Consider the following 23,599-nt stretch of genomic DNA (forward strand, 5'->3'; position numbering starts at 1 on the left):
TTTCTTCTCAGAATGGGCTTGTAAAATCCTCAGTATATTTATTTCATCTGAAGGAAGCAATTATTAGTTCAATTTTTTCTTTTCAAGCATAAAACGAAAACAAATCTAATAAAATGGTGTACTTTCATTTTGCAATGAATTTATGAATTTTATTTTTGTGATGCTGGGTGATGTATAATTCTGTTCAATACCAAATTGTCGTGAATAGCTTAGCACCTTCTCTTTTAAATAGGGTTTAGGACTGTGGAAATACAAGAAAGAAGGAAAAGAGCAGGACCCTGTTTCAGAGTTTGGTTATGAAAAGCTATTGAATTTCTACCTTCAAAAGTAAAGTCTAGGTAAGAAGCCACGAGCTTCCTTTGGCTGCACCTTCACTTCCAGAATGGAGACGTGGAATTGTGGGTGAACATGGAAAACTATCTCAGCAGTCTCCCTGCTTCTCTGCCTCAATCATCTCTTCTTCTCCCCTCTCTCTTATTAGTCAGAATTTGCTAGAGAAACAGAATCAATTGGACATATATGTAAACACACAGGCCTACCTGGTTTTACTGTGCTCGCTTTATTATGCTTTGCAGATATTGCGTTTTTTGCAAATTGAAGCTTTGTGGCAACCCTGCGACCAGAGAGTCTAACAGCACCATTTTTCCCAACACTGTGTGCTCACTTTGTGTGTCTGTGTCACATTTTGGTAACTTTTGCAATATTTCAAACTTTTTCATTATTATATCTGTTATGGTGATCTGTGATTAGAGATCTTTGATGTTACTATTATAATTGTTTTGGGGCACCATGAACTACATGAATGTTAAGATGGCAAACTTGATAAATGTGTATGTTCCCATTGCTCCACTGACTGGTCACTCCCCCATCTCCCCCTCTCCTGAGACCTCCCTATTCCCTGAGACACAACAGGAAAATTGGCCGATTAATTGCCGTACAGTGGCCTCTAAGTGTTCAAATGGAAGAGTCACCCATCTCGACCTTAAATCAAGAGCTAGACGTGATTAGGCTTAGTAAGAAGGCATGTTGAAAGCAAAGATAGGCTGAAAGGTAGGCCTCTTGCACCAAATAGTTAAGGCAAGTTGTGAATGCAAAGGAAAAATTATTGAAGGAAATTAAAAGTGCCGTTTCAGTGAACACATGTATGATAAGAAAGCAAAAGAGCCTTATTGCTGATATGGAGAAAGTTTGAGTGGTCTGGATAGATCAAACCAGCCACAACATTCCCTTAAGCCAAAACTAAATCCAGAGCAAGGTCCGGACTCTCTTTAATTCTGTGAAGACTGAGAGAGGCGAGGAAGCAGCACAAGAAAAGTTTGAAGCTCACAGAGGTTGATTCATGAGTTTTAAGGAAAGAAGCTGATTTCCTTACATAAAAGTACAAGGTGAAGCAGCACGTGCTGTGGAGAAGCTGCATGTAGCAAGGACTCCAGAAGATCTAGCTAAGATTATTGATGAAGATGGCTACACTAAACAACAGATTTTCAATTTAGGTGAAACATCCTTCTTTTGGAAGAAGTTGCCATATAGAACTTTCATAGCTAGAGGGGAAAAGTCAATGCCTGGATTCAAAGCTTCAAAGGGCAAACTGACTCTCTTGTTAGGGGCTAATGCAGCTGGTGACTTTAAGTTGAAGCCATTGCTCATTGATCATTCTGAAATTCCTAGAGCCCTAAAGAATTATGCTAAATCCACTCTGCTTGTGCTCTATAAATGGAACAACAAAGCCTGGAGGATAGCACTTCTCTTCATAGTATGGTTTACTGAATATTTTAAGCCCTCTCTTGAGACCTACTGCTCATCAGAAGAAAAGATTTCTTTCAAAATATTCAGGTGACCAGGTTCATTGATGATGCACCTGGTCACCCAAGAGCTCTGATGGAGATGTTCAGGAAGATGAGCATTGTTTTCATGCCTGATAATACAACATCCATTCTGCAGCCCATGGATCAAGGGGTAATTTCATCTTTCAAGTCTTCCTATTTAAGAAATACAGTTGGTAAGGCTAAAGGTAGTGATTCCTCTGATGGATCTGTCCAAGTCAATTAAAACCTCCTGGAAAGGATTTACCATTCTAGATGCCAGTAGGGACCTTTGTGATTCATGGGAGAGGGTCAGAATGTCATCATTAAGAAGAGTTTGGAAGAAGCTGATTCTAGTCCTCATGGATGACTTTGAGGGGTTCAAGACTTTAGTGGTGGAAGTAACTGCAGATGTGGTAGAAACAGCAACAGAACTAGAACTAAAATTGGAGCCTGAAGATATGACTGAATTGTTATAATCTCATGATAAAACTTAAGGAGATGATGAAGACTCACATCTTATGAATGAGCAAAGAAAGTGGTTTCATAGACAAAGTAGTAGCAGAGTTTGAGAGGATTGACTCCAACTTTGAAACAAGTCTTGCAGGTAAAATACTATCAAGTAGCATTACATGGTACAGAGAAATGTTTTGTGAAAGGAAGAGTCAATCAATAGGCATATTTCATTGTTATCTTATTTTAAGAAATTGCCATAGAAACCCCAACCTTCAGCAACCACCACCCTGATCAGTTCATAACCATCAACATCAAAAACATTATGACTCTCTGAAGACTCAGATGATCATTTACAGTTTTCAGCAACAAAGTGTTAATTAAAGTATGTACTTTGTATTTTGGACATAATGCACCTGTCCACTTAATAGACTACATTATAGTGTCAACATATCTTTTGTATGCTGAGAAACCAAAGAATTCATGTGACTCACTTTATTACAATATTTACTTTATTGAACCTAATGCACAATATCCGCTGTATACCTGTTTTTTTGTGTATATATGTATGTTTATAGACACACACACACACATATAAAGAGAAGTAGTCTTATTTTAATGAATTAGCTCATGTGATTGTAGGGGAGTTTGCAAGTTTACAAGTCTGAAATTAGCAGGGCAGGCTGGCATTTCTGGTAGGAATTGATGTTGCAATCTTGAGTCCCAAAGAAGTCTGCAGACAGAATTCCTTTCTACTCAGGAACCTCAGTCTTAAGACCTTACAACTAATTGGAAAAGGCCCAGCTATGTTATAAAGAGGAATCTGCTTTTCTCAAAGTCTACTGATTAGACTTTGAGAAGATTTAAATGTTAGATTATATTAGATTTAAATGTTAATCACTCCTAAAAAATGCCTTCACAACAACATTTATACTGGTGTTTGACCCAAAAATGGGCACCGTGACCTAGCTAAGTTGACACATAAAATGAACTATTACACTCTGTAAGAGAAGTTTGATTATTCTTGAGGAAAAATGCTTTACTTGGGAGGCCGAGGCAGAAGAATTGCTTGAGCCTAGGAGTCTGAGGTTGCCGCTGTGAAGACACCACTGCGCTCTACCCAGGGTGACAGAGCAAGACTCTGTCTCAAAAAAAAAAAGGTCTCTGCTATTACTTTAGTAGGCAAAATTCTTTATATTCTGTGAATAGATATCGTATATTTTGTAGTTCTTGGGTTGATATAAAATATCGTCCTAGGCAAACTGGTAAATAGAATTGTCCCTTTTCTATGAGAAGAAAAAACTGAGACCTTAAATTACAACAAAGAGAAATTTCAGTTAGTCACATGAAAAAATTACTGGCTAATGACAAAACTTAGTAAAAGAGCCATCTTTTTACAATTAAGTTCAAAAGTAAAAGTAAGAATAATGACTAACATGAAACATTTGACATTTTCCAAAAGAAGTAAGTCTCTATACCATTTTCTCAGTTATCCTGTGTAACCTGGGAGATAATCAGTGGTAATTCTATGCAGGAAGCCAGTGTCACTCTGATCCCATAGCCTTTTGAGTCTCAATCCTGCCTCTCACGTGTGATAGCTCTATGACATTAACGCCAACATCATAGTGTCAACTTTGCATGTGAGAATTAAATGAAATAATCCCTGAAAGATGCTTAGTACTTAGTAAGTGATCAATACATGTTAATTGCTATATTATTTTCACATTCTTTTTATAATTAGGGATTATAAAAAGTTTGGTGGTAGAAAAGAGTTAGATTTCAGACTCAGGCCACGTATTTGTTTTTGTGTTTCTCACTATCTGCATTGAATCGGTGCTGGGCAGCTGGCATGGTTAATTAGCATAGATTTTGACACCAGATGTGTATTTCAGTACCCGCGCCAAACTGCTGGCACTGTGGTTCCAAGGACTTACCTCAGCTTTTGCATCTGTGTCCTTATCTTTGAAAAAAGAGAAACAATGTCCACATTTTAAGTGCGATGGTCAGTTCACAATAAGTGCATGAGTTAAATATATAGAGAGAGCACCAACCTCATAGAGGTTTTCAAAATTCCCTTCCCTTACATTCACAGAATACCTGAGCATGGGAGACTGACTTCCAGCCTGAACTCTCTTCCCAACAACCACCCACTGAACTGGAGAAAACTATATAAAACAGTCATTTAACATTTCTAGAAATTATTCTATAGGCACACAGCAAGGGGAGAATCGTTCACTCAAGAAAACCTACTAAATCGTGGTAAGAACAGTGAGAGTTTGTGGCATGTGCGTCACAGCCTGTCCCCTCCAACTCAGCTCTAGGAGATCTGCAGCAGGAATGCTAATCCAGGCAGGTGTGGCCACCAAGGTGGGGACTTCCACTCTCCCACTTGCCCCAGCTGAGGCTGTGGTTTCCCCCTGCGTCAGCAGGCTGTCTACACTGCTCATCCCTCCACCTCGGCTTATTGCAGAAGCTCTGCTCCAGACTAATGGTGCAAGGTGTTAAGAGGCACCCCCCATCCTCAACCTGGCCCCAATTTGTAGGGTGGAAGCTCTATCTCAGATATAGCAGAGCAAGAAATCTGGGCCCTAATGCTCCCACCCCAGCTGACTTTTAGGGTGGATATTCTATGCCAGGAGCGGGAAGGCACCTCAGCTCTTGCTTATAGGGTAAGAATGTCAGTGTGGGAGAAGTGGGCCTGTGTCCCAATCCTAGCTTTAGCCCTTGTGCCTGTGCGCAGAAGTCCTGTCCAGAGGTCTGGAGCTCTAGCTAAGAGGACTGATTGTATCTGGAACAGAGCCGGGAGAGTTCCATACCTAAGGGCTTTGTCCAGAACAATGGAGGTCTCGGTGGAGAGCAATTGAGGGGGCACCTGTAGGTCTGCGATACAGCAGCAGCAAACAAAATGGCAAAGCTATCAGAAGTTCAATGGAGAGAACAAGGGAAAACTGTAGCCAAAAAGATAGCCATCTGGGATTACAGATTAATCCCAGAGGCTAGGAAGGCTGTGTATAAGCATACTAGACTGCACCCACTCCTGAGCCTCGGGCCAGGAGGTGGGGCAGTCTTGGAAACGTTTCATCAATGCATCAACGTTCCATCAACACATGTTCTAAGGCTCTCTGGCACTAAGGGCTTCAGCACAAACACTGGCTGAACGATAAGCTGCTCTAACGCAGGGACAACTCTTGGGAAGCCAGGCTTAAAAGTAAAACCATACATTCCTGCATATAGTCTGTCTAATATCCACACAGTAAGTATACCAGCATTAGCTGCATCCACTGGTTCTCCTAGGGCTGTGTATGTGAGCAGGCAGAAACATTTCCGCCCAGGGTACTAAGTAAGGGCTTCTGCTCAGATGGCCGCCTCCTCTCTGGCTTTTGAAGGAATGGTGGACTTTGACCCAGATTCTAGAGTCCTAGGTCTCCTTTCTAACTGTGAGACCATCCCACTCTCAACAGTGGATCGCCAAATGTGCTCTCCAACTATAAAAATTTTTTTTAGTACCCAAAGCCTCGGTCTTTTATGACACTCTTCTTTGTGCTTGAATTGGCCACCTCCCCCCACTGCCACCACCAATAAAAATTGAAATAAAACATATACATGTGCACGCACATATACACACAGCCTCACTTCGTTTTCTCCCTAAATATTTCTATTGTCTCAGTAAGGTCCCGAGGGAGGAAAAAGCAGGGAATATGTGTTTAGGCATATATTTCTCAAGTCTTCCATCTCTCCTTTTATTTTTATTATAGTTACTATGTTCTGCATAGCATATTATTATAAGCCAGACGAAATCTACTTTGGAGGTAAAGACGGTATATAAACAGATTGCTTCCATTTGGTCTGCAGGTTTAAGTACCACAAAGTGGGTCATCTTCATCTTCCCGCCTTCCATTAATTAGCCTGTTAACTGTGGGGTACAGAATAAACGGGGACGTTTCAGTTGTATGAATATCTCCTAGTCAAAGGAATTTTCCAGTGAAGTTCTGTTTTTATCTCAGTGATGCTGTTATAGCTCAAGATGGTTTAGTTTTACTTTATACCCAGTGGCAAGAGACCCAGTGACAAATTCGTGGCAAATTTATGTGCTTTGATTTTTTTTTAGAGGTGGCTGAGTCATTTACAGATAATTGTGATGGCTGAGTTGGGCTATCCAGTGCCCTAGGGATCAAAGGAGGCTCACATAGTGAGTGAAGAGCCTTTTCTGTACCAAAAGAGAAGTTTCCCAAAGCTTCTGAGACAATTTAGAGTTCCATATGCCTACCAAGGTTTCCGTGGAAGAAGGCAGGACCGTGTGGTGGGCAGGACAGTGACATTTCCTCTTAGCCCACTCTGCCGCCCCAGAATTGCAGGTGGATAAACCACATAAAGTGCCTGGGCCTCCACTTCATCATTTGTAAAAGGAATAGAACCTGGCCCTTCCGTCCTCTAGGGCTGCCGTAGGAATGGCATGCCTTGTTCTTTGCAAAACTTCTCCACGTGCCACTTGTAAAAGGCCTCTCTGAAAAACGTATTCACGTGAAAATGTTTTATAAGCTGCACACACACACATTATCAGCTTGCTTTGAAAGGAAGTATACTCTTTGTCTTTATGTTTTAATATGCTTTTTTAAAAAAAACGTTCTAGCCCTTAGTCCATTAAAATGGATACACTAAACTTGTATCAAGAATTAGGATAATTAGAATTATTTTCTATCAGTAAAAATATTCAAAAGAAATAAGGTTTAGTGTGTTTTTTTAAAGTGAGTCAGATCTCTTTTCATATTTCATTTGTTGGCATCATAGTTTTTCTGTACTAATTGTGTTTATTCACACATTTTTTTTGCTGTTAATCTGAAAAGTGAAACTTTGAGCTCCTATTTCACATGAATAAAAATATATAGCTTTTGCATAAATAGTTTGAATAAACTCTTCCGTTCTCCCAGAAAGTAAGGCAGCTGGACAGATGAGTCCTGAATCACACCCAGAACCCAAAGGCAAATCTCATCTTCAGACGATTTCTCTGGGCAGGCCAAGCTATCATATTGTGTTACAGGACGGATTTCAGCAAAATGTGTTGGCCACATCCACACTGTGTGTGTTTATTTCAGCTTCTGCTTTTATTTTATTTTTAATTAGCATACATGTCTTTCTTCAATTGTGGAAAAGTATCACCAAAGCAAATACGATTGTTTTCATTTTCCCACAGAATTACTTAGAGTCTATGTCGCCTCATAGGCAGAGAATGTAGCAATTGTTGAATTTGTTCAATAAGTGTCCACTCCTTTACATTTAGAGAATAATGAGACTTGGGGTTATGAAATAGACATAACCCAACCACACTCTGAAATCTTTATGACTTTATCCATTATGGCTAACTTTAATTTTTTTTTTCTTTGAATTTCTGTGTCTTTAAATTCCACAAGTAAAAACCATATTTTAGGGTGAAACGGACTTTTGAAATAGAAAAAGAACAGATTTTAGAAACACTGTTTATTTTGGCTGTCAGTTGCTTTAATTTTACTAACTTTAATTCTGACATCAATAAAGCTGATAGAAATGATTAAAAGCAAAATTTTAATTAAATTGCAGCTATTAGATAACTTACCTTTGTCAGTCCATTGACTTGACATTCTAAGCAAAGAAAATCAGGGTGTGAAAGGTGGTATAACACTGAAATCACCCTTTATGGGTAACAGCAAACAAAGTAACACGTGTGCACCACTCTGACCATTTTAAAGGGATTTTTTTTCTAGGAAATTTGTGACTTTTCCGACAGATTAAAACGTTTATTTTGAAGATGTTTGCATTTTTGATAGGCCATACATGCTAATTGTTTGGTAAAGATTTGACTGTATAGTTTTAAAACATACTTAAACGCACATCATAGGATCTTTTCAAAAAATATTCTCCCTCATTTCACTTAAATAATAGCAAAGGCAACTGGAAACAACCAGGAATAGAAGTCAAGAAATAGTAAAGGAGGAAAGCACATTTGTGAAAGAACTTTGTGTCGGATATTTTAAAAAATAAATACTATTTCTGCATGTAACATTGCTTGAGTGGTATTTTTCCAAAGCCAGGATTGCATAACAAATGAGTTGAAATGGAAAATTAATCTTTCATGTGAAATAGAGACACACACACAAAAAAAAAGGAAAGAAAGAAAAAAAGAATGTTGGTGCCAATGGTTTCATATAGTATGTAACTGTTCATTCGTCATGGGAGAGAAAATATTTAATCAGTCTTGAACTGATGCACACATACTTTATCATGTTTAGTGACTTTTAGAGTGTCAGTTTGTAAAGTGTTTATCCGAGGAATGGACTTCTGGCACATGGATAAAATGAAAAGTGAAATGTTTAGTTCATAATAGGCATATTTTCCAGAATCTTTCTGAGTAACTATCCGGAGATGAATAGAAAGACTACAGGTCTGTGTTTATCTGGCTTGTGCTGGCCGACCAGGCAGGCTCCAGCCTGGTATTAAAACTGAAGTGACATGGAATGTCTTTGCAAAAGCCCCAAACAATGACATCATTCCCTTAACAATATTGATAATGTAAAACAACGTTGGAGTCTGTTATTTCCCAATTTGGGTTTCTTAGTTAACTACTTCTGATCCTGCCGGAAGATTTACGGTGGTAAGTTTTAGAGACAGCACTTTTCTTTGCACAAATGGGTTTTCTTCTGTGGCTGCATGTTCTAGATTTTTAGGAAACCGGTGACTTTTAACAGTGTGGGAATCCGTGATACCCTTTGCAGATTTTCTGGCCTGTGAAAGTTATAAAAGGAATATTCTGAGGTGATGGGGGTCTCCTGAAATGTTTTTGTTAGCTTTAGTACATTTAGAACAGAAGGACTTTAGGACTTTCTGCTTCAGAGAGTTTTAATATGTTTTTTTTTTTCCAGATTGGGTTGATAAATAAAAAGGAAACATCAAAGAATGTTTGCCCTTTTAAAAAGTTTTGCTATAAAAATGGAAGCTTTTTTGTTGTATAAAGTTGAGAAGATCTTTCCCACCCCAATATTTAAAAATACATTTTGGCCTACAGTGAAATAAACTGTCACCAGAAGCTACGTTCCCCTCCCAGTTAATGGAGGTTAGAACTCCTAAACTTTTGTCCCCTAAGAACGAAAAGAAGAGTAATGAACTCACAATGTGTTTACTGGAGATTCTCAGTCACTGTGTTCTCGAAATGCTTGTAGTGTAGGAAGAAGAAGATAATGCAAGAAAGGAGGGGTATGCTATTTTTGTCCACTGTCTTGCATCTTTTAAAAATGGAATTAATAGAAAGGGTAAGGGTTAATAATTGAGGTTATCAGGTGTATTTAACCATGGTAACATGATGCAAATTCATTAGGATTGTACAACTTGAGAAAATATACTTCAAGCACGGTAGATATTCCAGAAAAACTAGCTAAATAAATATAGTCTAAGATCACTGTCAGAGGAGAGAAAAGATTTTTTTTTTTTTTTTGGAAAGAATGAAAACATGAGAAAGTGAAGCAGTTATAGGTGATTTTATCTACATACACATTTTATGAGGCGAATTAGAACTCAGCTTTAAAAGAGTGTCCTTAGAAGGTCTCATGTGGTTATAAAGAGCCACATTAAATTAAATTATACTGCAAAAGGCATTTTTTTTTTCTCAGAGGCCTCTAGAATGCAAGGCAGAGTTCCACAGCCTCAGGAGGGAGGGGGCGAAATGAGGCGGATCCAAGCACAGGGTCTCTGTCATGGCAAAGTGTACAGTGTATGAGGCTGTGGTTAGGATCCAGCGCTGAGAAACAATCGGGAGTTCAAATTCTGGTTTTAGTCCCCCGCCTCCCCTTTTTACTTTGGGAAAGTTATTGAAACGCTCTGTCCCTCCATTTTCTCATTTCTAAAATAAGGATAATAGAACAGCGCCGGGCACAGAGAGTAAGGACAGTGTAATTACTTGGTATCATTTGTACTTGATGTTTATCACAGTGTCCTGCCACTAATGACTCAAGTCTGAATTTTCTCTATGAGTTTTATTGCAAATTCTCAAAGGGGTGAATCTAGTTGACTCCTAAACAGGCAACATGAGATCATCAAAGTCATCAGTTACCCCAGCCTGGGCTTATGGGTGAGGCAAGTTTTCTAAAGTCAATGTTAGGAAAAAAAAAAAAATGGCACGTTGACTTTTTTGGAAGAAGGAAAGTGCTAGTGGAACACTATGGCTTACAGATATAGCCATCTTGAAAAGAGATGTTTCTGTATATATTGAGTACGTTTGTATATATTTTGTAAGTTGAATTTTTTTTTCATTGTGAGAACTCTTACATCAGTGAAACTCTTTCATCATTTCATTTTCTGTTGCTGAATATTACATCTATCAGATGCGGGTAAACTTTAAAAGTAGCATGAAGAATGTCCATGTATCATGAAAGGCAATGTTGTTATGGACTTGGAGTTTTAGAAATTACAGCTACACTTAACTGTCAAGCTGGCAATCAGAATTGGAGGAGGGAAATAACGGCTTCGGTCTAGCACCATTGAAATCACACATCCACAGAGAGTGTCGAGGAGGAAGATAGCCCCTATGTCCAGGTCTATAGCAGTCTGATTAATTTTTCTACTCCAGTTTCCTTCATTTGTTCTGAGAATTCAATGTGATCCTGTAAATATTTTATTTAACCCAGTAACTCAACGTGCAATAAGTATACAATAAATGCAGATTTTTTTTCCCCTAAAGAATATGCATTTTTCTACTTTGATTCAAACAACAACATGTTTCAAAAGTCCAAGGTTTTCCACAGCTCCTCTCCGACCTCCTCCCCAAAACAACATTAGCCCATCTGGGTGAGACCAGGGTCACAACCCCACTCCTGGTCACAGAGTCTCTTAAGGAGAAACATTAGCATATTTGCAGTGAAAATATGTTTTCATCCCTCTGGTAATACTATGGCATAGAAACTTGCATCTATACTGATTTTTGAAAGAGAAAGGTTATTACTGGCACATGAAACCCTAGATTAACATGAATAGATGTAGATTTCACATGCTACTTCTAGAAAATTGCCAAACCCTATTGTATATTAGTTAACCCACTAAAACTGTTGCCAAAGTGACTGGGGGTTCTTTTAAATGTTATGAAAATATATTCTTACAAAATAATTCATAAAGTCTTTTTGTAGTTTTTGTTTGTTAACACTGTTAGCAATAAATCATGAATTTTTTTTCTAGAAAAATTCATGCATTGATCAAAAGTACTTGATTTGAAAACATTGTAATTAAGTTAAAGGAATTGGGAATATTTGACATAGTTTTCTGAATTGATCTAAGAAATGTATGAGAAACTAGGCCAAAGATTCTTGATTTACTTAAGAGTCTAAGAATCTACCAGAAAGAGAACAGAGAATGAAAAAGGCAATAAGAACAACAAAGAACAACAGAGATTAGAAAGTAAAAAATGGGGAGGGAGAGAATAGAGGACATGATAAAGACATTGCAGTAGCTACTCCCCCTCTTTGTTTTATTCTAGGGTGTTATAAGTGAATATCCAATAGACTATCATATCCCAAGTTCTTCTTTTGTAACCTGAAACTTAGACTTTATTATTTTAAAGATGATTTTCCTTTCAAGCATTCAATGACAGTTGAAACCATGGTTGAATATTGGTAGGATAGGTACTTGGTAGTTATTTATTTAGAGAACCTAAAATAAAGATTCATTAAAAATAACCATAAAATTATTGTCATAATATTCAAACTATACTCAGAGTACAGGTATAATCAAAAGAGAAAGAAAATAAAACTCATATCCTTGTGCTTCTCTTGAAGGCTCTCATATTCTCCATTGATATCTTAGGAAAAATACAGTGCAGTGTAGGTTGACACACATATTTTTAAAATCTGTGTTAAGGGCCTTTAATGTCTATCTTTATTTATGAATATAAAATGTTCTCATTTTTTTCAAAACTCATACAACTTATCTTTCCTTTTCTCGTTTAGTCACATCCCATATGTTCCTGATTAAATAAGGATAAATTAAGATAATATTTCATACCTCTCAACTTTATTTGAAATACATATTCTATCAACTCTGCTATTTAAGTGGCTAAGCCATGCTCTCAAATGTGAGGTTACAGAATTTCAGCTTCATTTTTTAAAGCAGTCTCTATACCTAGGGTATATATTTGCATAAGACATTTTACATAGTGTTAAAGGTGCTTTTCATAAATAATACTATAGAAAATTTTAAATTCTGTTTTAGTAAATTAAAACAGAAAAAATTAAATTCTGTTCTAATAAATGCCTAATATAAGTACCTGGAGGGCATCTCTTCACTGTCGTTTCCAATAACATGTACATGCACAGTTATTTAGCACTGTAATAGTTGTGTAAACTCCATAAATTATCCTGTATGGGTTTTAATAGACAGGCCCAGATGATAAGGAAAACAAGTAGTAATAAGCATCTTTATTGGTTTGATAAATCTACAGTCAGTAAATATTATATTGAATTAGGCAATGGCATTTTTTTAATAATTTGTGTATTTCAGGGTCAAAATGTACTAGGAATGTGAGGAAATGAATATCTATGTAATTTTTACAGTAAAATACTTTAAAAATCAGTAACCATAAATAACTACCCACTTAAATATGATTTTAACTAAAAAAACCTAATTTTAAAATTACATGTCCAAATTCAAAACTTGGTAGCTTATTTCAGCTATGATGCTTAGTATTTGATGCTGAGTAAATTCAGCAAGGTTAATTATAAGATTAGAGCACAATGAGTAGAGGATGGAATATCTCCCAGGTAATAGTATATAAGTCAGAAAAACACAATGTAGTTAGCTGATATAAAAAAATGTAGGTGTTAAAAGATACTAGCATTTTTTTCTTTGATATTTTTTAAATTCCATCCTGAGACATATTCAAGTCCCAGATCAGGAAGCCAAATACTATTGGTAAGGGTTTCTGTTTGAAATTCCTCAGTGGGTAAATCAATGACAGTGACAGCAGCAAAATTATAAGATAATTTGAAATAATTGAAGCCAAGTTTTGAAATTCACAAGGGCAAAATCAACCTTAGGATGAAGTTCTGTTCGAAGCAGATCTAGATTTGTAGATTTTTACCTTGGGTCATCAGCCAAATAAATTTCAAAAAGATTAAGGAAATAGATGTTAAAATTGAAACTTTAACTGGAAGGAAATATTGGAAAATTTTATAGGATTTAGAATGGGGAGGTTTTCCAGCATCGTAGGCACAGGATGTTAAGGTCTATTTCTGTTTCTGTCACTGATTTCTGAGTGAATCATGGTCTGTTGGTCTTTCCCTAAGTAACAAGTTGCAGAGGAAACACAGTAGTCAAGTCTGTTTAGGAAAGGTTTTCCCAGCTTATTGTTATCCTCATGTTTTTTCACATGTATGTTGCCTTGTCTAGTTCATTTCACTTTGTATTAATTTTTATTTCCTCTCAAAGTTGTAAGTGTAGACATAGTTGAAAATGTCAGTTAGTACCACAAGGCTTATAACAAAAAGCCCCAGCCTCTCTGCCTCACCCACCCCTGTTCTCTCTCACATTTCTCTCACCTGTTTCCACCAGTATTTTCTACCACGTTTTTCAATAATGTACTTTTAGTGTTATTTCATTCTTTATTAAGTTAGCCATTATCTATTATCTGTTAACTTACGATAATAATGGATGTGATTTTAACTCTTGCTTAGTCCCTATCCTATTTCTTCTTCTTCAATATCCTAACATATTTGTATTACAATTTTTCGTTAGGAAGGTTGTCTAGGAGGAAAGTAATACAATATAAATATATATAATATTTTCAGCCATGCGAGTTCTCAAAAATGTATTCTTCCCTCACACTTAGTTGGTAGTTTATGTAGACATAGAATCCTACTTGAAAATTATTTTCCCATAGATAGTTGAAGAGATTACTTCCTTATTATCCTCTAGTCTTCAGGGTTGCTTTTTAAAAATTTTTTTTAATTTATTTGTTATTTCAGAGTATTATGAGGGTACAAATGCTTTGGTTGCATAAATTGCCTTTGCACTACCCAACAAATGTGCCCATCCCCAAGACAGCACGCACCGCATCCATTAGGTGTGGATTTACCCCCCCTCCACCCCCCCACCTGCCCGACACCCTATGAATGTTACTTCCATATGTGCACGTTAGTGTTGATCGATTAGTACCAATTTAATGGCGAATACATGTGGTATTTCTTTTTCCATTCTTGTGATACTTCACTTAGAAGAATGGGCTCCAGCTCCATCCAGGATAATTCAATAGTAGTTCATCAGAGTTGCTTTTAAGAAGTCTAACGGCACTCTGATTGGCATCCTTGTGTTTGACCTCTTTTTTTCCACTTAGAAGCACTTAGTGTTCTCTCTGTTCCCGGGGTGAAAGCACACATCATGGACATTGGTGTGTGCCTTTTTTTATTTACTCTGCTGGAAAGTTGTTTTTTTTTTTTTTCTGTTTGGAGTCTCATATCCTTCTTGAGTTCAATGTTGTTCTCAAATGATCCTCAGGTTTCAGATGTGGGAAATGAAGGTAGTGTTTCTAAAACTGAAATAAGGATAAGATGAGAAGTTGGGAATGTGTGTAAGCCAAAGGTAGAAATGCTGAGTATTTGGTTCAGTGTTTGACTCTGAAGCTCAAGGGGGTGGCGTGGCAGGCAGTTGAACTTTGTACGCCAGCAGCATAAACAAGTGGAAGCAAAAATTATGAGAGTACGTGCCATCACGCTGGAAGATGGTGGCCACGGATGATCAGTGGCCTAAGACCAAAGCCTCGAGAAATACCATGTTTGAGTTGCCGCCGGCCGAAAAGGATCAAACAGTGGAGAGGGAAGCCAGTTCAAAGTGAAAAGAAGAAAAATAGGGGAATGTTGTATTATAGAAGTCTAGGTAAACCAAAGGTAGCAGAAAAGCTTAAGAACAACTATGATTTACACCTAAAGACAAAATATTAATTTGTTTTAGTAATGGGAAGACAATGTGCATGCACTGTTATCAAAAACTATTTTATTTGAATTTTGACCCCAATTTGAGTAATTAGGTCAGAAGCTATATTGCAGTGGATGGAAGGCAATAAGGAAGTGGAAATTTTGAGGGTTAGCTATTTTTTATCAGAAATTTAGAGAAGGACAGAAGCCGAGAGACTGGGTGGAATATAGAAGGACATGGGTGGTCCATTTCTTGAAATGACTTTTGGTTGCTACACATGAAGATCTAGATATATATCACAGGCTATAACGAGAGAGAATCTGTATTTTAGGGTAGACAATTATTACAGTCATAGAACACAAGAAAGTGATGATGTGTAGTTACTAGCAGTGGTGAGGAAGTTAGAATCACAGGAAGAATTGAGTAAGTATAAGTGATGTCAGAAATTTCAAAACCAGGCGTGGCAAAATTATGGGGAAACAGAGGTTGGGAAGGGCACTGGAGGAGACCAAGGGAAGCTCCCTTCCTTGATTTTCTGCATTTAGGAGGGCAGGAGACAGGTAAATGGAAGGATTCCAGGAAAGAGCATTATGGGTGACATACTTTAGTCTATTGAGGGCCATGCTTTGTTTAAGGAAAAGTAGCAAATAAACATAATAGAGAAAGAAGGTGTGGGGTATAGATATCCACCCTCCTCAATAGGCAGATCTCCAGAAGGCTTAAGAAGGGAGTTGGTAGAGCCAGTCAGTGGTGATTTTCATGGAACTCTAATTCATGGGGACATAGGTATGAGGAGAAGAAGGGGAGTTGGGCTTGGAAGGGGTTGTACTTAGGAAAACAAACATGGTTCTCAGCGAGGAAGGGCAGGCTAAAGGTTCTTAAGAGTTGCGTGAAAACTGGAGAGCTTCTTGGGCAGAATTATTTTAATGGCTAGTGCCAACAGGTCAACCAGCCCATCAGGAAATGTCATAGCTCAGCTCCTGCACCTTGGCCTCTGAGATACATTGGCTTTGACTGGCTTAGGAATGCCTAATAGAGCCCCTGACTTGCATTTATATTGAGACAAGGGCGTATTTCCTCTGGGTGAGAAAGGAGAATGGATAATCGAAGAAATAAAGAGATATCTTCAGGGACAACAGAATATAGGAGGGCTATCAAAGTTACCCAGTGGCTTATATAATATTACCTTTTAGTGGTGTCTCGTTGGTGACTTTTTTTTTGCTGTTGGTCAGAAATTGTAAGAGATAGGCTCTATATATTTGTACTAGAACTGGAATAGTTTTACTTTGTTATAAACTACATTTGTGTCTTCAAAAATGTTAGGCTGCCAAAGAATCTAATTAGCTTGCAAATACTTCCTTGGCAGTGCTTGTTTTCCACCTCAACGACTGCCATGAGGCTCCTTGTTCGCTCTTACAGGAAAGGTATTCCACTCAGTATGACGACGCTATGCGGTTTTCAACATGCCAGGAATATCTTACAAATATTGTTGGGCTTGTGAAGCAGAGGTTTATCCAAGCACTGAAAGTACATTTTTAACATGCCAGATATTATTTGATGATTATTGTTTTCTTTTTCCAGCCTCACATCTCTGAATTTGTCTCGGGGTGACCTGTGAAATAGAGCTTTGTCATAGTTCTAATTGTTAATGCCAACAAAAGCTAAGATTGTATCTTCTGTGCTTGTTGTATCTATATCTAAGATGACAGGAGGAAGCTGCTTTGGGAGACCTTAGCCAACTGGTTAAGAGTATCCTAATACTCTTAGGATGAATGAGTAAGGTAATGCTTAGTGCCTGTTTTGCAGATGAGGAAGTGGGGAGAGAGAATCTCACTTCTGTCCAATTATTAATACTTTGCCAGTATCAGGGAGTGAGGTAGCATAGAGCCAAGAATGGAATTCAGACCTCTTTAAAAGTTGAATGTTACTCACGTAGTAAGTCTGTTGTGCAATCCTGGGATTCAGTTATGAAATTTTAAAGCCAGAGTTAATGAAATGCTGGTGTTTGTAGGGTTGTTTTGCTGCTATCCAATTCTGCCAAAGAGTCTGTTTTTGTTATCACGTTCCTGCCCTTCCTACTACCCAATAACTGTGCAAAGATAAAACTAGGAATATATGTTAAAATACTTCGTAAATTGTCCGGTGACATATAAATGTGAGATATTTATCCTGATATTATTTACAAGTAAGTGTATGTGGTTTTTTTGCCTTTAATTATGTTGGTGAAAGTTTAAATAGAAGTAACGAAAAAAGTTAATTTGTAAGCTTATAAAATCCTACCATTTTGGCTCTGTGTTCAGAGGGCTTCTCATCTAAAAGTGGAGCCCACCTATAGTAGTGAAGATTTGTGAGACTAGTGGGAAATGTGTTATATATCCGAAGAACTTGATTATTTAGATAGATCTATACATCTTTCTGAAAATTACATCTAAAAATAAGTTTCTGGCGTTAGAAACACCATCATGTCCCTGAGAAACAGCTGTAACATTGATGCAGCATAGCAGAATTTATATAGCATTGACCTCAGAGCACCCTGTTCTAGAAAAATGACTTGGAAAATTGCTATTAATACTCCAGGCTCCACCTGACCTGGGTAATCTATCATAATGATTCTTGTAGTATGTAGCCTCTCCGCTCTATGTGTGATATCAAAGCTGTGAGCATCTTAGATACTTAGGCTTTAAGGAAAGTGTTTGGCATGACGCGCCTATAAGATAGTGATGATAACCATTCACTTAGAAGTAGGCTAGAAGTTTGCGGTACACAGCAATAAATATTCAATGAGTGGTTAATATAGGTAAGGATGTGATAGCTGCTATAAGAGCTTCAAAGTTTAAGGTACATCCTTGTCCTCAGAACACTACCAACTACAGCTTAGACACAACAATGTCAAATAAGATAGATATCCAGAAAGATATCTTCCCCCCAGATATTCTTGTTTCAAACTGCTCCAGCTGACTCCAACTTCTGTTCTCCCTCTTTGCATCTCTCACTCAACTTTAGGAAAAACTGCTCACCTCCAGTTTCATAGAGTAAATCCACCAGACTGGAGCCCCTTCCTCTTTCTGTGTAGTAGACGACTTCTGCCTACACCTGGCTTCTCTTCCTCCGCCAGTCTGGGGGAAGTAACTCCTCCCCTAAGATATCTCACCTGGATCCTTTTGCATCCTGTTTTCAACCTCTCCCTTATAGCCATCCACGCATTTGTTTTGTTATTGTTATAGAATAACCACTTGAACAACAAAGAAGATAATCTAAAAGCAGTTTCTTGCCTGTTTGTTCTTTCTCCTCTTTATAGTCATCCTTCTCCTCACTCGCTCTGTACTCATGTCCCTTTATGGTGCTACTGTTATTGGCTTGTGCCCCCTTTTATGTTTTCATGGCCAGTCTTTTAGGAAGTTTGTCTATTTTATTAGTCTTTTGAAAGAACCAGATGTTTCATTTTGTTGATTATCTCTCTGCTCTTCTGTTTTTTGGTTTATTTGTTGGCTTTTCATGTCATACTTTTATATAGTTCTATATACTCTTTTTCTAACCTACTGACTCTTTCTGGCTTTGTCAGTTGTGTGCATGATTCATTTTTTTTTTTATTTTCCTTTAAAAAAATCATGTGTGTACAGCTATAGTTTTGCATTTAAGTCTACTTTAACTATATCCAGGTAACTTTAAATTGTAAAATGTATTTTATTGCCTTTTAGTTATAACTTATTTGATATTTCCTCTTTAAACACTGAGTTATTTATGTGTGTATTCATTATGTTTGTTTCAAATGTAGGGATTTCATTTTTTGGTTTTGTTTGTAAGTATGTCCCAATTGATTTACAGTTAATTGCACTGCAGTTAAAAAAACTTAATCTCTATTAATCTATATGATACCAACTCTTTAAAATTCATTGAGACTTCCTTTTTGATATTGTATGGAGTCTGTTTAATGAATATCCATATTTCCTTGAAAAGAATCAATTTGTTGTATGTGTGATTCTATGATTCATCACTTCTCAGATGTACATTTTCTCGTGTTGTAATGTCTCTGAAACTGGCATACGTCTGACAGTGGACGCCACCTAATTGTTGATGTGGCCTGATTTTAAGTTGTTGAACTGAGGGTACTGCGGACCTGAGACCACTTTAATTAAATTCTCTGCTTTAGCTTGAGGGATTGTTTTGTTTTATTCTTTATGAAGCCTGGTAGTGTGAATTCAAATGGAAAACCTGCATGATTTCCATGTGGCTTGCTTATTTCATCTGTCTACCCAGTGTCAGAGTTGAGGCAGGTAAGCTTCTTTACTGTCCCTTTCAGCATAGGCAGTTCTTTGTCATTTGTCTTTACATGAGTCCTTTAGTATCTCAGTTTATGATAAGCATGTGTTTAGGGAGGAACTCTTCTATTAAGACTTTTTCTTAGTGGTGTATAAAATAATGTCATTTTTAAATCCATGGCATGCTAAATTAGTGGAATACAGTGGAATTAAATCAAAAAATCAAATTTATTAATCATAAATTTCAAATCTATATCATTACCAATTTGTAGAAGGCTCCATTATAACCTCCCACTATAATTGTGGAATTTTCAGTTTTTTAATTCTGTGAAGAATTTAATCTATATACTTTATATGGTTTTTAATCTCTTGATGGAATGTTCTTTTTTATCATTATACAGTGTCCCTCTTTATTGCGAGTGGGGCTCTTTGCCTTGTAATTCTCTATTGATTTATATTTTTTCACCACCTTTTAAAAAAATATTTTCCTAGTATATGCTTTCCATCTATTTTTGTTTGGGCTATTTTGGTTTAGACATGCCTTCTGTAAACAGCACTTATCTGAATTTTTATTCTAATATCCATTCTGTTAGATTTTCCTTAATGGTTGTTTCAAATTCTTTTATATTTATTATGATTGTTGACATATTTTGATTTATTGATACTAACTTAGTATATACTCAAGTGTGCTTTTTTTTCCTTTGCTTTTTTTATTTTTCTTTCCAGTCTCCTAGTAGATGAGAATATTTTTCTTTATCCTCCCCTTTTTGACCTTTTGCTGGACTGGACTTTGTAGATTTTTATTTCCAGTTTGTTAGCAGTTACCCTTAAAACATAAGTTTTCTAACAAAGAATAAGTCACTTATTATTGTATTCCTCCTCCCAGGCAATATAAGGGAAAAAAAAACTTTGTCCTAATTTCCTTGTTATCTCAAGTTTTAGTCACTGCTACTGGCCTCCAGGTGGCGATTTGTCCAAGTTCTTTGTTATGGTCAAGAGAAAAGAATTTCAGGATGTACCACATAAGCCAAGCAAGCAACAGCTTTTTTATTGAAAAGTAAAAGTACACTCTGGGGTGAGGGGGACAGCACAGGGGAGTGAACAGGCTGGAAAGAGAGCAACTGCGGGGAGGAGGTGGTTATGAGTCTTTTGAAGTCCTACTAATTGAGGGGAGGAATATTCAAGGTTAAGGGGTTGGCTTTTACTATTCATAAGAATTTGGGTAATAACTCCTAGAATGGGATTCCCTCCCATTTTCATACTTTACATGGTTGTTTCAGAACTGTGTTGGTGATTTCAAGGGCAGAGAAATTTTCAAACCACAACCCAAGTTCATGTAAGATAGTAAAGATAGCTGACAAGCCAGGTGAAGCTGGTTCTTGCCTGCAGTTATCAGCCCCTCTGGTTAGCTTCTGATTGAGGGTTTTCTTTAACACCTGTACCCACTCTGTAAGCCCCTGCATCTGGTCTCAGCCCTGTATCCTACTCTCCTACTCTATTGCCAGTTTTTAGGCTCAAAAATCAATGATCATTTAATGATTCAAGTTTCACTAAATAACTATATTTAATGAATTTCTCTTTTCACCACTCTTCTTAGACCCTCCTTCTGGATTGACTTTTCTTCTTGCTGATGAATATTCTGTAGTAATTCTTTCACTGAGGATTTTCCATTAGGACTTAATTGGCCCAAGAATTATGTAGAAGTAGGTTTGTAAAATTATATAAAGATTACATAAAAGAAGACTGTCTGCATGTGAGTTAATTCTTTGACTATTTTGAGACAGGAGGCTGGTGAGTAAACCTGTCCCAGAACTCCATCTCACTGCCTGTGTTTTCTAAGACTACTTGTGGTCTTGCTGTTAGTTCAGGTTCCCCAAGAATCAAGTGCCAAAAATGGATTTATTGGGGAAAAATAGGAAAGGAGCCAGAGGAAGCTGGGACAGCTGTTTGACCTGATGCGGGTCCAACCTCCATGGAAGAGGGGGAAGGAAGGAAGGCTGGGTGAGAAAAGTCTTAGCCTGCAGTGCAGTTATAAAAAAGTTTTGGCAGAGCCAATGGGAAGTCCTTGAGCCAGAGTCATTCTTTAGAAGGGTCTTGTGTCTCCTAGGATTTCACCTGCATCAGTATCTTTGCTGCTCACTCACTAGCCTGAAGCAAACCTGGGCCTTTGTGAAAATGAAGTGATGGGCTTCAGAGCATAGCAGCCAAGGCCCTCGGGTCAACTTCTTTTTTCTGCAGTTGGAAGCCTGGGAGATCTGAAAGGTGCATACTCATGACTACCATGAAAATTATACATTTTATTCCTTCTATTTTTAATAGCTACCTTTAAATCAACAATATTCATTTATTTAGTATCTTTGCCCCCTTTTCCAAATAATATAACACCTTCAAATTATTTACATTTTATTAACACTGTTCCACAAGTTAGTGACCAGTATTTCAGGTCTTTCCTTATTTTTTTCATTTTTGTGAAAGATGAGAGCTATGATGTCTATGTTTCGTTTCTTTTTTTTTTTTTTAAGATAGACGTCCCAATTTTCCAATTCCATTCATTGAAAAGACCTTTCTCCTTTGATTTGTTTTTGATCCTTTGTCAAAAATCAAATACAGTTGACTATATTTGTGATAGTCTACTGGATACTCTACTCTTTTTCATTGATCTGTATGTCTATCTGTATGCCATGCTGTCGTGATTACTATAGCTTTATAGTAACTTTTGAAGTCAGGTGGTATCAGTCCTCCAACATTGTTCTTCTTCAGTATGGTGTTGGCTATTCTGGGTCTTTTCCTTTTCACTATAAACTTTAGAATCAGTTGTCAATATCTACAAAATAACTTGCTAGGAATTACATTGGATTGCATTGAATCAATAGATTAAGTTGGAAAGAACTGACATCTTGACAATGTTGCGTTTTCCTATCCATGAACATGGAATATCTCTCCTTTTATTTGGTGGTTCTTTGATTTCTTTCATCAGAGTTTTATAGTTTTTTCATATAGATCTTATGCATATTGTGTTGGATTTATACCTGACTATTTTATTTTTGGTGCTATTATAAATTATATATATATATATATATATATTTCAAATTATAATCATTCTTATCTGGTATATAGGAAAACTATTGAGTTTTGTATATTGAATTGTTTCCTGCAAACTTGCTTTTTTGTTCATTAGTTTTGGGAGTTATTTTGTAGATTCTTTGGCATTTTCTACATAGATATATTAATCTGCAAATAAAGACAGTTTTATTTCTTCTTTTCCAATCTATATACCTTTTATTTCTTTTTTGGTCTTATTACAATAGCTCTAATACAAAAATATATGTTGACTGTAGTTGCTGTCTGATTCCTGGTTCTAAGAGCTTTTCTTAGTTGTTGATCTTTGGGATCAGCATGGGTCTCAACTTACATTGTTCCTCAGCACCAGTCATTGCCTGAAAATGTGTCACTTGGATTTTTAAGCTTCCCTTCCCTCTCTTATCTGAGCTGATACTTATTCTTGTGTTCAGGTACCTTTTTTCTAAAAGCATTTGGCTGCTTGAGATCACAATTACTCTGAAGGTGTAAATATCACAGTTCTTCAGTTTAAGAGAAAAGAAATATCAGTTTATCCTCTTAGGATTCTGAATTCCTCTGATTTTCCATTGCCTGGAGCGTTGGGATAAGAGTATTCTGTGTGCTTTTTAGAAGACATGGAAGGCTTCTCAAAGGCCTTTTAATAATAAGTGAAAGGGGATTTTTCCTTCCTTATTGGAGTAATAAAATTTGTTACACTTCATGTAAGTTCCTGTAGAGGAGTGGAGAAAAGAGATGGAAATGAAGTTGATGATTTAGGATTCCAAAAATTGCAATTACTTGGGGAAGTCTTCAACTGAAAATGATGTACCTCTTGAGATTTTAGTTTGTTCTGAAGAATAATATTACAAAATCCAACATTGCACAATAAAGAAAGCAAAAGCAAGGGAAGATTTATGATGATGATCCTTGGCAGTTCGTTTAGACTGGTATGCTCTCTTGGACTTGCATTTAATACTAAGTTGCTTTATGTTCTTGGTTCTGCTTATATGGACTAAATTGAGTCAGACACGTGCAATTCTCATTGTGTGTATAAACTCTCGTTTAGTACCTGGCCTTTTTGCTGTACTCCCAAAGGACAAGAAA

At 37.0% G+C, this 23,599-nt stretch overlaps 1 protein-coding gene across 2 annotated transcripts in view; it reads left to right on the forward strand.

Annotated features, from left to right (window-relative positions):
• FMN2 (formin 2) overlaps nt 1–23,599 on the forward strand; it is a 307,908-nt gene that overhangs the window by 243,923 nt on the left and 40,386 nt on the right. The window contains exon 16 of one of the 2 annotated variants that reach the window (XM_075995507.1): nt 233–22,451. The exons of the other annotated variant lie outside the window; for it this stretch is intronic. Coding sequence (XP_075851622.1) covers nt 233–239 — 7 coding nt within the window. The 3' untranslated portion in view covers nt 240–22,451. Of the gene's footprint in view, nt 1–232; nt 22,452–23,599 lie in introns of those variants that run through there. 2 annotated transcript variants of the gene reach the window in all.

Source organism: Microcebus murinus, chromosome 19 (assembly GCF_040939455.1).
Source record: "Microcebus murinus isolate Inina chromosome 19, M.murinus_Inina_mat1.0, whole genome shotgun sequence".
Lineage (NCBI taxonomy): Eukaryota > Metazoa > Chordata > Mammalia > Primates > Cheirogaleidae > Microcebus > Microcebus murinus.